This window comes from Cladophialophora bantiana (genome assembly GCF_000835475.1).
Source record: "Cladophialophora bantiana CBS 173.52 unplaced genomic scaffold supercont1.25, whole genome shotgun sequence".
Lineage (NCBI taxonomy): Eukaryota > Fungi > Ascomycota > Eurotiomycetes > Chaetothyriales > Herpotrichiellaceae > Cladophialophora > Cladophialophora bantiana.
Window position 1 is genome coordinate 47,940 of NW_015971599.1, and position 16,267 is coordinate 64,206.

The following is a 16,267-nucleotide window of genomic DNA, read 5'->3' on the forward strand; positions in this document are numbered from 1 at the left end:
GTTGACGCCATCTTGATTTCCTTCGACGACTCACAATCCATTTTCTATCTTTCTCTGCCGCTTCTTTTTATCACCTCATTCACTTCCAAGTCTCCGCTACCATGCTTGCCAGATCAGTCCTGAGGTCCTGCGGCCCTCTTCGCCAGGTAGGTGACCTTATTCATGTCCAATACCTCGTGGGCACCATCCACAACTTCCACAATGGACATGATGCCTCATCTTCAAGCTTACAAATGAACTCACGCCTCGTCCATACACACAGAATTTCCGCACATACGCAACCGAAGCTCAAAAATCGTCCTCCTCGTCGACACCTTGGATCGTGGGTGCCGCTGCAGTCGGCGCAGGCATCATTGGTTACAACTACCTAGGATCCAGCAGCAAGACTGCCAAAACCGACGCCCCCACGCCCTCCGAGGATGCGAAGAAGATGGAACAGCAGGGCCCTGCACCTGGGAAGACCTTTACGGGTGGCGAGCAGGGGTTCATCGATTTGAAGCTCGCCGAGATCATCCCATATAACCACAATACCAAAAGGTTCAAGTTTGAGCTTCCGGATAAGGAGCATGTGAGCGGGTTGAACGTTGCTTGTAAGTCGAACGACGTCGAAGTGTACACGGTCGATCGTGGTCATTGATTGTCTCGAAGCTGCCATCATTACAAAATTCAAACCAGCCGACCAAGAAAAGCCGGTCATTAGACCATACACGCCCATCAACGATGAAGGTAACAATCCCGTTCCCACCAACAGTCTCCGCTCAACTCACGCGCTCCCACAGACGTGAAAGGCTATCTTGAACTCCTGGTTAAGGTCTATCCCAATGGGCCAATGTCCGAACACCTCCACAGCATGAAGCCAGGCGAAACCCTCTCCTTCAAAGGTCCCATCCCGAAGTATCCCTGGGCGCCAAACAAACACGAGCACATCACGCTTATCGCCGGCGGCACGGGCATAACACCAATGTACCAATTGATCCGCACTATCTTCAAGAACCCCGACGACAAGACCAAAGTGTCGCTCGTATTTGGAAACATCAAGGAAGAGGATATCCTGCTCAAGCAGGAATTATCGCAGTTGGAGAACGAGTTCCCTCAGCGGTTCCGGTGCTTCTATACCTTGGACAACCCGCCTGAGAGCTGGCCGTACGGCAAAGGGTTCATCACCAAGGAGTTGTTGAAGGAGGTCATCCCAGATCCGAAGAGCGAGAACATCAAGATCTTTGTATGTGGACCTCCGGGTATGTACAAGGCGATCAGTGGTGCGAAAATATCTCCCCAAGATCAGGGCGAGTTGACCGGCATCCTAAAAGAGTTGGGCTACACCAAGGACCAGGTGTTCAAATTTTAGACTTGGGGGAAAGACAAGTGCCGAAACAAGGAGAGGAATGGTCGAAGAACCCGACGCCAGGAAAAAGAATAAACAGGCAGGTAATGCCGCAAGAAAACGTGTACAACAGTCACCTAAAGTCTTGTACATATAGAGGACCACCAAGAAGAGACTTCGCTTAACCAGAGGAGTCAGTCCAACCCTGCACAAAAAAAAAAGGCAAAACTCAAGTAGATTCTCAATGAGAACTTTTTTTGGGAGATTATTATGTCGAAGTGTGACCCTTATTTACTGTTGCCGTCTTGCCTCCAGAGGTGAGAGTCTTGATTTAGGTATGAATATCCTCCGTACGACGAGGACTTTTCCTGCTTGCCTCCCCAGAACTCTGTCCCGGCGTCTCGTAGGCATAGGTAGGTACTTACCTAGCTACTTGCTTAGGTCCTTGCTTGGTTGGTTAGCCAGGTCCCCAGGGCCGTCGAGAGTATGGAGTACGAACCTATGCACACATATACGGAGAATGTATGCACTGGGTCCTCTAAGTCCCCGCTTCATCTCTTCCCCTTCTCGCCCACTCCTCCCCCCAACCGCGTTCTATCAGATCATTGATGGATCACTCCTCGGGAATGAGGAACAGGGAGCTAAATATATATACCATGCATCGTCTGGCACTGGGACAGATTAGGATGTAGTTGACTGTCCAGCACGGTCGGTTCCCTCATTCGCGCGGAAGGTGTCTGATGAGCGCTCTCTGTCTCTCCTTCGCGAACACTGGTTTCCGCGACGGGGCCGGGGGGTAGTGAGGCAAAGTCGAATCTTGTCAAAAGGGTCCTGGGTATGGGTCCTATGTAGGCGCGTAGATCATCGATGAGACATTCCTTAAAAAGGGTAGCTAGGACATCGAGCCCGTGTTCGGACAGGACATCGAGAATAGCATAGAGACTGAAAGAGAGAGACAGAGAGGGAGAGGGAGGGAGGGCGTAGCTTGGTCGACTTCCGTTTTCTTCTCACGCTCACTCAAGTGGTTCTTTTCGGGGGGAGTAAGAGGTTTCCCCAACGAATAATTCTTAGGCTTGGGTTGGTTCTGAAATCGTCTCTGGCCGTTGTGTAGTCCCACGTCTATGACGGCAGAAGTTGAATCTGAAGCGGTTATGTCTGAGTATCTCGTCCTCTTCACCAACGGCCTTTGCATTATTTTGTTTTTGGGGTATTAACAAAGTTTTAGCGTCGCTGGGAATGGTGGGTGGTGGGTATTAGCATGAACCAACATGAACCTACGAAGTATAGATAAAAGTGGCAATGTTACTATCAATGCCGTGAAGAGTGACAGCTGTTGCCCCAGATGAACAGGCGCGAAAGCTCAGCCTTGCGCGGGGTCCAGACTAGTTATGATCAAGCCTTGTCTGGTAGCTCTTGAATTGAATCCGCCAATGATGCCAATAGCGCAGCGGAGTTTGAGAGGGCGTGTACTCACCAAAACTCCCATGTGCTTTCTCAACAGTCGAGCCCGAGTGCGAGCGCCGACATAGAGCAGGCGCGCCAGTTTCGTTAGGTAACAGTCCGAGTACTCAAAGATCATATCTGCACGCGTCTGTCAAACAGTCTACTACATAAGCTGTGCGGTATCATTGATACACACTAACGGGTTCATATTGTTGAATTGAGTGATACACATGGATCTTTTTGAACATGATATGAAGGTTTCTGGTGGACCTGGAAGGAGCTTGTCAGGCCTAAGAAATGATTAACACAGAAGGGGAAGAAACCCGTGTGGCTCTGTGGTTTTATGTTATCTTCATACAAGCCTAATGTTTTTATTTTGAATGACCACCGAGTTTAAGCAGAAGAGTTTCTTGTTCAGTCAGAACCGTCGCGTGTAGGTGCTTTGATGCAGGTGCAATTGGAACCACAGGCTTGCTCTGGAGCAAGGGATTGTTTCATGGAGAAAGACACTTTGGCGCCCAGATCAGAGCCGTGTAGAGAAGCCGTTCGAGAATGAAAAGAATCTAGCTGGACTGCATTCGACGACCTGAGGTCCAGGCGACGGTGGGCAAAGCAAGACCAGGTCAAGGTCGCCCGGTTATGCTCCCTAGCCATTTGTATACCTTGCTCTTGCCATCAGTACCAAGTACAATGGACTTACCGGGTAGTGGCATGCCTGTGATGAAGTGCCCGGAGCAGTGGCACCAGTGGCTCCTCAGCAAACTGTCAAGCTGCGGACTGGCCGTGGGAGCGAGGCACTGGAGGGGTGCAAAAGTGCCGTCGCCATTCAGGTGTGATGGAGATTGGAGACAACCACCTGGCAACGCCACGAAGGCCTAGCGAGCCGGAAGTAGAAGGACAAGAGTGCCTGGGGGAGCTGCCGAGGTCGGGCTTGTGGGATGGTGAAAGCCACGAAACAACAGGCATGACCGGGGCGTCGCCAGCCATGACCCGGCTCTGGCGGGTCGTTTGACGGAGTGATATGCCTGGGACGCCCAAAAGGGACAGTGAGCGGCGACCGCTGTCAGGCCCTGATTTGTCGGAGGGGCGCTGATTCTTTGGGGCTTCCAAAGCAACAATCTTCGTGACAGTCACCATTGCTGTCAACTGAAACTGAGAGAGTCGACTAGGCGCTGACCCGGGGCCTTTCAGCCTGAAGCAGGTCAGTCAGACAGGCTCGAAAATTTCCTAGGTAGGCGGCCGCCCAGAAGCGCTTATGCAGCTCCGTGGGGCGCTGATGATCAGAATTGCGAGTCCAAGGCCATGCAAGGTGGTCAGGGTGGTCTGACTGGCAGTTGCTGCGCTGCCCTCTTCCAGCGATCCCGGAGCTTGCCAGCTTAAGCTTTGCAGTGGCATTTCAGAGGTGCCCATCCATCTTGCTCGGTGTTGTGTTGCCTACCAGCCTCCCTCCACTCTCTGGTGCCAATGCCTGTCATTGTGCTCCCACCGCCGCGCAGCCGCTCGCTATGGCCTTCTTGGTTCCATACGGCGATCTCTTTTTGAGGAACAGGAGTGCCAGGGTTCTGTCTGAGAAGCTGTCCTCGCAGAATCTCTGTCCCGAGCAGACCGGACGGTGAGGAAGGCGAAAAGCATAAGCAACAATTTGCATCTGTCAGACTGGCGCCGAAATGGTCGAGTAGAGGGAATGGCAGCGCGCTTGCAGCACGAGGATTTGGGGAATGCACTGCTTGTAGAGCGTCCCAGACCGATGAGTCGTTTCTGGGAGAAGCTTCGTAACATGCATACCCAGATCACAGACAGGGCAATGGCGCCTCTCTGTTCGGCAGTGAATCGATGGCTGGGTTCTAAATGCAGAGCACAAGTCCAGCAGGTGAGCCTAGGCTAGGCTGTTTTAGCTTGCAGGAGAAGCAGGGTCAAGCAGGGTTGAAGGGGGGAAACAAGCCCAGGTGTTGCAGCAGGAAAGGTGCCCTTTGGACCCGGGGGCGAATAACACTGAAGTCTACAAGCTTAGAGCCGGCACAGTGCAGCAGCTTCAGAGAGGCAGGTCCCAATAGGAGCCAATTAGACCTTGGGAAGGCACCCTTAGCGGCGCGACAGTGGAGCTTACAGGACACCGAAACAAGCACCGTACAGAGAGCATCCCGGCATCCTTAGAGGACGAGCAGAAGGAGAGGGAGGGAGGAGAGGGGGGCTTAAAAAAAAGAGGGGGGGAGCTACCAGGTGGCCGTGATCAATCCTCCCGCAGCTGCTGTTTTTTTTTCCTCTTCCTCTTCCTCTGGGTTGATCCAGCGGCTGCCCATGCACCCTGCTCGCCCACTTAAACAGGCCCGCCCCCCAGCTGCCCTCGCCCTGCCCCCATTTTCCTTTCCTTTCTGCATCTCCCAGCTCTCGCACCTCTCGCTTTCTCTCCCACACTGCCTTCTGGCTTCACGCTTCAGGCTTCACTTCCCGCCACCCATCCTTTAGTTAAAGCTCAGCCTTGCAACCTCCCATCGCCGTCGCTTATAGGCGCCCATATTGTTGGTTGCTCATACCCTTAGCATAGTTGCCAGCTATTTGGGTGAAAGACGCCATGGCAAAAAAGACACACGACCCCGAGTCTGCAACGACCCAGGTCAATATTGCTGATTTCCAGCGAACCCGAGATTCGGTACGTGCATGATTTTTTTCTGTATATTCGCTTGTTTTGTCTTTCTGCCTCACCGTCCACAACACGCGTCCAATCCTCAACCCCGCGACGAGGCTTTGCCCCAACTCGCTTTCAACCACAACACCCACCTCGCTGTTGCTCCCCGGGTACATCCACCTTACCGTCGCACACAATCTCCAACCTTTGTAGCACATCTCCCCAGCTCCATGTTTCATTACCTTTGCCATGTCTTCAAGCTCAGGTCTAGTCGACATCAATGCTGAGCGCATTGAGTTCGGGCATCTGTTGAACCGTGCATCCATCAGATGCGTTGAGGTTCTCACTGAAGATTTGGCGGTCCTCCGCAAGTTGATTCGCGAAGTGCGCAATGACCCAATACCATTTACTCACACATACCCCCAGGTCATTGTTGCTCTTGCAACACTCCAATCCTCGGTTCAAGACCTTTCGCGCGCCTACATTCAACATGCCAACACGGTCCTGACACCTGGCAAACATGGCCTGAACCCCATTGACGCCAACCTCACCAGCATCCTTACCGAATCTGGTCTCTTGAGCGCTCGGCCTGCCGATGCTGCTCCTGCTGCTGCACCCGAACCAGAACTCGATGGGAAGAAGAAGCGCAAGAGGACGCCCCATGATCCCAATGCCCCGAAACGCGCTCTCACCCCGTACTTTCTCTACATGCAAAGCGCTCGCGCCACTATTGCGAAGGAATTGGGCGACTCAGCCAAGCCAAAGGAGGTTGCAGATGAGGGAACCCGCCGATGGACTGAGATGAGCCCTGCCGAGAAGAGCGTACGTATTGAGCTAACTGTTTTTTTTTTTTGGCTACCGGCATTGACTGACCACCCGCGCAGATTTGGGATGACAAATATCAGAAGAACTTGGCCGCATACCGCGTCAAGATGGCAGCCTATAAAGCTGGTCAACCCGTCCCTGACGACGAAACTGCAGCGCGCCTAGTGGAGATGGGCAAAGCTCCTGAGCACATTGCCGGTATGGATGCCGAAGCAGAAACGGAAGAAGAGCCTGTTGAGGAGGAAGAAGAGGAAGAAGAGGAAGAAGCCCCAGCTCCGGAACCAACACCTCCCAAGTCTAAGAGACGTAAGACCAAAGATGCCGAACCTACTCCTAGCAAAGCAACCCCTAAGGCCGAGGCCAAGTCTCCAGAGAAGGATAGGAAGTCGAAGAAGAGCCGGAGGGAGGCCGCTGCCCCTGCATCAAACAAGCCCGAGAAGTCCAAAAAGTCGAAGAAGTAGGAGCACTGAGGAAACAGGGTTCTGCGGGGGTTGTATGGATATGATCATTCGCTACGGGTTTCGGTTCCGGTCTAGGAATTTTTGATTTCAGGGACTCAACCCTCGCTGTCATGAGTTGTTCTGCTGTCATGGAATGTTCATAATGAAAGGCCGTCCCTGGTCGGCGCAGTGAAGCAGTTTCGAGCGCTATGCAAAGGGCCGAGTAACTAGTCTATCCAATGTCATGAAATGCTGAAATATCTCCTGAAGGCTGCTCCATCTATGCCTTGCCCTGCCTGCCATCCATGATATCTCGTCGCAGCCCTTTTCTGAATGACGCACCAGGCCAAAACAAAGTTCCTGTCTCGGTTCCTTCTCCGCACTGATGCCCCAATGCATGTGGTTAGAGAGTTTGCTACCATTAAGGCGTGCAAATGAACCACTCGAAGAGCTCGACAGCGTGGACCGGGGTTCACTGCTTATCCAGACAGAACCTGCCTCATGCCACTTCGAGCTCTTCCTTTGCCCCGCATCACCCCTCGACCATGATAGGACGGACGGACATAGATAAATATCAGCGCCTTCTCGATGGGACAGGGACGAATTTCTTCAGAAGCTGAAGTTCTAGCTTGCCACTGCCTCTAGGACGGATCGGTGTCAAAGATGCAGCTCGTTCCGAAAGAGGTATGAATGTTAATTCTCCGTGGGCGACCATCGCCTGAGAAAGCCTGGCACTGATTTCGTCTACTCCTGGGACAGCTAGATAAGCTCGTTATATCTCAGCTGGGCTTCCTGGCCCAGAGAAGACTCGCGAGAGGGGTTAAGCTAAACCATTCAGAGGCTTGCGTGAGTGACTCGCTGGAAGACGACCTCAGGAATATGGACTGATTGGCGCGGTAGGCTCTGATTGCCAGCAATTTACAAGAGGTATCGTCAAGAGCTCAAGAACCATGGTGATATACCCTAATGACCGACTACTCTAGCTGATTCGCGATGGAAACCACACAGTTGCCGACCTCATGTCCATCGGCAAGACCATGCTCGGTCGACGACATGTTCTGCCTTCTGTTGTCTCAACCTTGACCGAGTTGCAAGTCGAGGGTACCTTTAAGACTGGCACATACCTGGTCACTGTCCACCACCCGATCAGTTCCGACGATGGAGACCTTGAAAAGGCACTCTATGGAAGTTTCCTTCCTGTGCCGTCGAAAGATGCATTCCCACTGCCAGAGGCAAGTGAGTATGACAACAAGAAAATGCCCGGTGCGGTCATCCCCGTCAAGGAAGGTAGGATTACGTTGAACGAAGGACGGAAGAGAATTCGATTGAAGATCACTAGCAAGGGGGATAGACCAATACAGGTATTGACAAGTCCCAGCTCTGCCCAGGATATCTCCAAGGCTGACCATCTCACTCCGCAGATCGGGTCTCATTATCATTTTATTGAAACAAATCCACAACTAGAGTTCGACAGAGGCAGAGCTTACGGTTTCCGTCTCGACATCCCAGCGGGTACTTCGGTCCGTTTCGAGCCCGGAGACGCCAAAACTGTCACGCTGGTCGAGATTGCAGGCAACAAAGCGATACACGGCGGGAACAATCTCGCTTCTGGTCCCATTGATGTATCTCGTGCAGAAGAAATCGTACAGAAGCTTCAACAGGCCGGATTTGCACACGCACCTGAACCTGCCGGTGACTTGGCCCATATAGACGTGGCCTCTATGACCCGTGCAGACTATGCCGGCATGTTCGGTCCCACAACTGGTGATCTTGTCCGACTGGGGATGACAGATCTCTGGATCAAGGTCGAAAAGGACATGACGGTTTACGGTGACGAATGCAAGTTTGGTGGCGGCAAAACTCTTCGAGAGGGGATGGGGCAAGCATCCGATCGGAAGGATGCCGATGTGCTCGACACGGTTATCACTAATGCCCTCATCGTCGACTGGTCTGGCATCTACAAGGCCGATGTTGGAATCAAAGACGGCATCATTGTGGGCATCGGCAAGGCTGGCAACCCGGACGTCATGAACGGTGTTCATCCCAACATGGTTGTCGGCAATGGCACCGATACCATTGCGGGCGAACACAGCATCCTCACTGCCGGAGGTATCGACTCCCATATTCACTTGATCTGTCCTCAACAGGTATATGAATCCGTCGCAGCCGGCATAACCACCTACCTAGGAGGTGGCACCGGCCCCAGTACAGGTACCAACGCGACGACCTGCACGCCCGGAAAATGGCACATGAAACAGATGCTTCAAGCGATCGACTCACTTCCCATCAACTACGGTATCACAGGTAAAGGAAACGACAGCTCCCCTGTTGCCCTCCGTGAGCAATGCGAAGCTGGTGCTTGCGGTCTCAAATTACATGAAGACTGGGGCACGACTCCCGCCGCAATTGATACCTGTTTATCCGTGTGCGATGAATACGACGTCCAATGTCTCATTCACACCGACACGCTCAACGAGTCCGGCTTCGTGGAATCCTCTGTCGCTGCTTTCAAGGGTCGAACCATTCACACATACCACACCGAGGGTGCCGGTGGCGGACACGCACCCGATATAATCTCCGTAGTTGAACATCCCAATGTGCTCCCTTCGTCGACCAACCCCACAAGGCCGTACACGAGGAATACACTGGATGAGCACCTCGACATGCTGATGGTCTGTCACCACCTTTCCAAGAACATCCCGGAAGACGTCGCCTTCGCCGAGTCCCGCATTCGCGCAGAGACCATCGCGGCAGAAGATGTGCTCCACGATCTCGGCGCGATTTCTATGATGTCCTCCGATTCGCAGGCCATGGGCCGCTGCGGCGAAGTGATCCTTCGCACATGGAACACGGCGAACAAGAATAAACAGCAGCGTGGAACGCTGAAAGAAGACGAGGGCACGGATGCGGACAATTTCCGGGTCAAGAGGTACCTGAGCAAGTATACGATCAATCCGGCCATCGCGCAGGGGATGAGCCACTTGTTGGGTAGTGTCGAGGTGGGAAAAGTGGCAGACTTGGTACTCTGGAAGCCGAGCATGTTTGGCACGAAGCCCAGTTTGGTGGTTAAAGGGGGAATGATAAGTTATGCGCAAATGGTAATGTCCCCTCCTTTTCGCCTCACCCTTTTTTTTTTTTTTTTTTTACTGGCCCTCAGCCTCGTCCAGCAAGCTAACGCCAATTCTCACAAAAAGGGCGACCCCAACGCCTCCATCCCCACCGTGCAACCAGTGCTCATGCGGCCCATGTTCGCAGCGCACGTACCTTCCAGGAGCATCACATTCGTGTCGCAGCACTCGCTAGCCTCAGGGGTTGTGGCCTCGTACAACCTGTCCAAGCGCGTCGAGGCCGTCAGGGGCTGCCGCACCGTCAGTAAGAAGGACATGAAGTTCAACGACGCCATGCCCAAGATGAAGGTCGATCCCGAGTCGTACAGGGTCGAGGCCGACGGCATTCTCTGCACCGCCGCCCCTGCTGAGGTGGTACCCTTGGGCCAAACGTATTTTGTTTACTGATTGGTACGTCTGGAGTATATCTGTATGTACTGCTCTGAACTGTCCGTCTTGTCAGGAAGGGGAGAGAAGAGAAGAGGGTGACGAACGAAAAGGTCCGAATTAACTATGAGTGTGTGGTTAGAGATGGCTGTGAATGAGCGTCAGCATTGTTGAGCGCCGGGACGCCGGGACGCTCGGGCGCTTGCTTGCCGGCCTGCTTGCTCGCTCGTCCCCTCCTCCCCTCCCTGCCTGCGCCAAAGCCACCACGGGAAGAAACCCAATAGGACTACCTCGTACTCGGTACCCCCCGTGACAGTCCATACATTGATTCCTCACGAGTATCTATTCAAGTAGAGGTCGAGTGAAGCACCGTGCTCGAGCGCCGCAACCCCCTGTTCTTGTTTCGAAGAAGCCTAACTTAGGCGCATAACTCCATTTACCAACATAATAACAGATATAATAACAGATGACTAATTAATACTCCGTACGGTGTCCTATGGTCCCCGATTTGGAAACTGCCCACATCTGGGGCGTGATTGTGGACCTAGAAGGGCCTGCGCAGGTTTAATGCTGGACTGAGGGCGCTATATTGTGCCAATACAAGTACAATTTACATGCGCAGTCCGAGCGAGGAGGTATATGACAAGCGCAATGTGATTGGTCCTCATACATGGCTTTAGGGCGCGGCCTAGGATCGTCTGTCTTGGATTTACCACCGATTGGTTTTCATCTAATATAGCTGTGAGCAAGCTAACCATGTCCAGCTGCGAAGCTATCTAGGTCGTAGTAAAAACAGACCATATATTCCAAGAAAAGAGCAGCCGCGCCCCATTTGCGGGTGCCTGACCGCCTTGGCAGGCGGGTGATCAAGTGAAAAGAGATGTTTGTACGTTCTCGGTCCGCAAAACAGAATCGTCATCCACCCAAAAACGCCCGCATGCAGCAGGCTCTATCCTTTGGTTACCATCCCGTATTCGTCTCATTATTCGTATGGCACCTTGTCCTCGTCAATCCGAGCGGTCGTTTGTGGTCGTCATGTCGTGGTATCTGCCGCCGGTTTACAGGCATCCAGTCAAGGCCTCAAACCATTGCTGTGAAGTTGCCACGAGCAGTTTGACTCCGTTGGCGCTCAATGGGGCTCATCGGGTCGGCGGTCGGGTATTTTCGCCCTTGCACGCCCGTTACAGTGGCGATCCTGGGAGCCGGTTGCACAGGTCGTCTCTGCGCATTTCCTCGCTCCCAATCTGAGGAGCGATGCCTGTTATCACTTCCACTGCTACTCTCTCGCGTCAGTGGTTCGAAGTTTGTCTGGTCCGGGTAACGAATTGATGGCGCTCGTGGGTCAAACTGCGCCTGCGCATTTTCTGGGATGGGTGTCGCAGGAGTTGGGCTGGGCACCTCATCCCAGAGTGTCTCACGCCATTGCGGTGGACGGCCTCCCCCATAAGGCTGTTGAGATGGTTGAGGCGGGGGCTTGATTGCACGAGGTGGGTAATACTCCGGCCGCGATGGTTGCGAATGTTTGGATCCAGGGCCAGGTGCGCGGTAACCTGCATCTGATGAATGACGGCGTTTGTGCGACGATCTCATGAAGGAAGGCACCCATAAAGAGGAGCGACGACTCTTCCGATCTTCGTCGGATCTACGATGATGCCGACCCATCTGCGAGGTCTCTGAACTTGCTTCGCTGCCAGTGTCTTCGTCCACAGTTGAGGGAGTGCGTGCGGGAGAACGGTAATGCATGTTGTTGTAACCGGACGATGGCCGTCGTCCGGGCTGCTCGGTCGGGCCAGTCCCCTGTCTCGGGTTTGAGGGGCTATTTGACGAGGTCTTATGGTGGCCAGGAGGAGCGGTCGTTGTATGCGACCGCTGGCGCGGTGAAGCTCTTGGCGATGATCTTTGAGCAGAGTGGCTCCGGGTCTTTCTCGCCTCATGCTGACTTCGCGGATCTCCTCTCTCTCCCGACGGTGAAGGGAAATCTGGCACACTGCTCCGTCTGCGATAGACATCACCCAGAAGATCTTGATCGTCGCGAGAGCTGCTGCGCGAAGGCCTTGCCGGGCGTCCTGTGTGGGCGCCGGAGAAATAGCCTTCCCGTCGATCGTAGGGTTCAAGATGGGGGGATTGATAAGGCGAATTCTTGATGCGCCGCAAATTGTAGTTCTGCTGGTTCAGTTTGCCCGTCACCATCTTGTGCCATCTCTCCATCTCTTCGTCTGGTCTATCTGGGAAAACCTCCTTGGGGATGTATTTTGGATAGGTGCCGCCATTGGGCATCGGGATGTTCCACAGCTGGACCGCTTTCCGAAGGAAGGCGACGTTTTCCTCGGGACAGAGAAGGAGCTGGATCGTTTGCCAACGAGCAAAGCCAGTAGGCGTCAGGCATGGGATTCGGGGTGTTTCGAAGGGACTCGCAGTCGGCTGCAGAGAGTGAAAGCACCCGAGGGTTTGGTACATGAAGGAGAGGGCGTGATCGGAGGATTTGAGGAAGAGCGAGTCATAGTTGCCGCCGACGGTTCTGTAGAAGGTGGCTAGACGTGACGGGGTGAGTTCATTGTCAGGTCCCGGCTCGAGGGTCGCCTGTCCTCCCATTAGCAGGTTGAATTTGACGTGCCACTTTCTGGGCTCACCACGACTTTGGCAATCCCCAGGCATAGCTGCTCAAACTGGAGGGTTGCGCTTTTGTCTGGGTTGATGAGATATCTCCAAAACCCAGCCGTGGAACCCGCAGTCTGGTTAGGTTCCATCAGTGTGATGAAGAGCAGTTGATGCTGCGGACAACCACAGCAAGGATCTTCTTGTCTGATATTCCCGTTGAAGACGCTCTCATGGTCAGGCCGCCCACCCACACGATTGTAAGAACGATACTGAGTACTCGGCAGAGAGGTAGGGACGTAGGAGCGGCACAGAGGACGAGGCTATGTGAGAGTCAGGTTCGACGTTCGGTCGCGATGGACCAAATGGCAGAGGTTCGAGACAATCTGGATGAAGGAGAGGAAATGGGGCGATTTGAGCGCGGCAGGAGGAGTCGGTGGTTAGTGAAGGGGTCCCCAAGAGCTGTGTGAATGGATGTGGATTTGAATCAATAGAGAGAGGATTGTGGGAGAATTCATGCAAGCTCCCGGGTTGTTGGTTTGTTCACCGCTTGACTTGACTTGTGCCACTGCCACAACGGTTTGAATGGTCACCCCCGCGACATTGTCGTAGCCTTCAAGCTTGCGGATTTCTTGGTATGACTAGTCACCAAACAGTTCAACAAGTGGATGGTTCCCATCGGCGCCAACCTGCCAGGACCTGTCTCTGTCTACTCGGCCAGCCGGTTCAGTATCTCCCTCCCACCTCCTCCCACCTCCAAGTCATGTCATCGTGCAGATGATTGATCTGCTGCCTCCCAGGCATCCCCCCCTCCCCCAAAACGCCCATCTGACTGGTGGGCTTTTCACTTATTCTTTCGTGTTTGGCCCATTGCTGCCTTCACATTGGACCAACCCTTGGCCAACTCTTGACCAATTCTCCCCATTTTGCCTGGCTCACAGGTATCCCTCCAATTGGTGCCTGATTCCATTCCCATTGCAGTCCTGGTGGTGCTGCGGGCAAGTGTGGGTGCTTAGCTGCAAGGCTTAGGCTCAGACCCTCCAGATCTGCCAACGTCCTAAGACCCTGTTGCACTGGACTCGTCCTCGATGCGGCCTTGTGCTCGTGAGCACTTGCAAGGCAAGGGGCTAAAACTGCCAGGCAGAGCCCACTTGATGCCCAAGGCACACAGCGCTCCCTCTGGCTAGTCTGCGAGAAATGACACATGCCAGCGCCACTGTGCTGCCGATCTGATCAGAGGGACGTCTTCGTGATTCACCATTGATCAACACGGACTTCCAAGATGTCCGCATTTGTGTGTTGGGGCTCCCTTGGTCGATGCAAACAATTCAGAGCTCACCAGTCTCGCCAATGGTGGGCCAGCTTGACGCTTCTCTTCATGATTGACGTCTGATTATGAGTCGAAGCACTTTCATTTGATTAAGCTGCGATGCCACATCGCCGCACAACATCTGAGATGGCGTTATCCATTGCCTTGCATTGCCTTTCCACCAAGGTAGCACTATTGCGGAAGCGGCACGAGCCCGAAGCTGGCCACTTGCATCGGTAGCACCAAAGGAATTGGCCGATTTGAGGAATCAGAGGCACAGCCTTCTACCATGGAACCCCAGCTTTTCACATAACGACCGGAGACTTACTGCAGTCGGAGGTTGACGACAACAGGAGCTTCAAGGAACGAGGCATCCGAATTCAACCCATTGAAAATGATCACAAAGAGTCGCTGTGAGCATCAGACCTTGGCAAGCTACAAACATCGTTGAATTTCCAGAGTCCATATACGAACAATCTTCAATAGGTGTGGTTGCAACAGTCTGACCGGTCAAAGGACGAACCCCAGCCTTCCGCCTAAGGGCATAAGCCTGTAGAGCCGTTTTGCCTTTCCTGACGTATGAAAAGCACGATATCATTCTAATTCTATAAGTCATCTATGCCTAACAGGAAGCACGTTTTGTACGCGAAAGTCATTGCTAACACACCTCTTTTCACTTTTCAACTTCGAGTGTCAACGAACTAAACGGGAGCGGAAAACGATCGCCCTAGACTTAACACGCTCTGGCCTTATCAGGAGCCGTCATCGCCTCACGACCAGGTTTTCCGGTTTTGAGTACCCCAGTAGGAAGCAGCCGAGCAAACCCGTCTCGATGACTTTGCGTCTCTCATCCGCGCAAATCGCAATTAAGTGGCGATCTCAATATCACCCTGCACCAACTGCTCAGATCACTTGTCCGGTATGGATACTTTCTATAGTTTCCATCCCTTCGTCCTGCAGAGCCTTTCCTGTGTGAATATTCTTCCTTCGTTGGGAGGTATTATCTCTTCATTCCCAAATCAACAGATGTTATAGTTATGAGCTTCATTTATGGCACAACCGAAAAGTCCTCTGTTTGGTCAGTATTCATGAAAACGTCTCTATTGCTCTCGACCTTTCTTTGATCCAAAGTTAAGCTCAAGCGCTTGCACCATTATCGGTCTACAGAGCTCAGGGAAGAAGCGGTGGCTCGCTAATTGCAGCCCAGGTTCTATAAGAAGAGCCCAACATTAGCGAGGGGTTTGAAATGCGAGATATGCGTATTTCTTTCCTCTTTTCCTCGAATCCGTTAGGCTGCAAAGCTGTGGGGTCAGTGATGGCGTATTGACAATTCATCTCACGGTTCAATCGCCTGAATGTTTCCAGAATAATTGCCAGCTTCGGGTTTAATTCCGTCTCCAACAATGACACAAAATCAGAGCAAGTGCTGAAGCGGAGGACCTCGCAGGACCCAAATTTCTCGATGGTGTTTGAGCATTGGTGGTGCGGATGATGTAGGGCTGACACTGTTGCCGTAACCTAGGACGGTATATGCCCCTGATCCGCCGGAACGCACCACGAGACACCATAACCACGGAATCTTCGTCCAAACCCCGATGCTGTGAGTGCGTTCTAACAAGCAGCCTCTAGGTCTGATGTTTGCAATCTGGAACCGCCTGATTGTTTTGCACGTTGCCGTCGCATCCACCAATGGTGTGCGCCTTATTACTCATCAGGCAACCCGTGAAGTGGACTTCAACTTCAAGTCCTATTGCTTGCGTGTCACTGTTCTGCTAAATACGGCAGTGTGTGTTGCGCGTCAGCTACACCCATGAAAATGTTGCTCGGCCTCATACGACGCCTTTCGGATTAAGAGGGACCCGGAAAGACGGTCATCTGTTATCGACTGACGTGCAGAAGTGATGTCGCTGTCTCACAAGTGACGACACTAGAGATCTGGCAACTCTCAATGCTGACAAACAGCTGCACAAGGCTAGATGGAACGATGGCTTCTATTCGACAGACGACGCATGGAGCTTGTGCGCAACCCATCTGAGATCTCAACGCCGATGTCAGATGCTACAGTCGACGTCTTCGACGGGCCAAATACTTCCAACCGCGGGACTGAACCGTCGTGCTGTGCAGGGACCGCTTATACGACCATACCGAGTCAGGGACCAGGTCGTCAGGGATCAGGTCAATCGCGCTCCACTGCATAGGCACACGAGGCTA

The 16,267-nt window shown here is 53.1% G+C and overlaps 4 protein-coding genes across 4 annotated transcripts; 3 read left to right on the forward strand and 1 right to left on the reverse strand.

Moving 5' to 3' along the window:
* Positions 1-101: 101 nt before the first annotated feature.
* On the forward strand, positions 102-1,348 carry Z519_11955 (uncharacterized protein; the record flags this gene model as incomplete). Its single annotated transcript, XM_016769663.1, has 4 exons — positions 102-146; positions 227-590; positions 649-726; positions 780-1,348. 4 exons carry the CDS (start codon positions 102-104, stop codon positions 1,346-1,348), a joined length of 1,056 nt encoding a protein of 351 aa, XP_016613988.1.
* Positions 1,349-5,642: 4,294 nt separating this feature from the next.
* On the forward strand, positions 5,643-6,679 carry Z519_11956 (uncharacterized protein; the record flags this gene model as incomplete). Its single annotated transcript, XM_016769664.1, has 2 exons — positions 5,643-6,215; positions 6,278-6,679. The coding sequence occupies 2 exons, from the start codon at positions 5,643-5,645 to the stop codon at positions 6,677-6,679; spliced, it is 975 nt and encodes a 324-aa protein (XP_016613989.1).
* A 998-nt stretch (positions 6,680-7,677) lies between these two features.
* On the forward strand, positions 7,678-10,173 carry Z519_11957 (urease; the record flags this gene model as incomplete). Its single annotated transcript, XM_016769665.1, has 2 exons — positions 7,678-9,756; positions 9,853-10,173. The coding sequence occupies 2 exons, from the start codon at positions 7,678-7,680 to the stop codon at positions 10,171-10,173; spliced, it is 2,400 nt and encodes a 799-aa protein (XP_016613990.1).
* Positions 10,174-11,232: 1,059 nt separating this feature from the next.
* Z519_11958 (uncharacterized protein) lies at positions 11,233-12,899 on the reverse strand (the record flags this gene model as incomplete). Its single annotated transcript, XM_016769666.1, has 2 exons — positions 11,233-12,732; positions 12,783-12,899. The coding sequence occupies 2 exons, from the start codon at positions 12,897-12,899 to the stop codon at positions 11,233-11,235; spliced, it is 1,617 nt and encodes a 538-aa protein (XP_016613991.1).
* Positions 12,900-16,267: the final 3,368 nt, after the last annotated feature.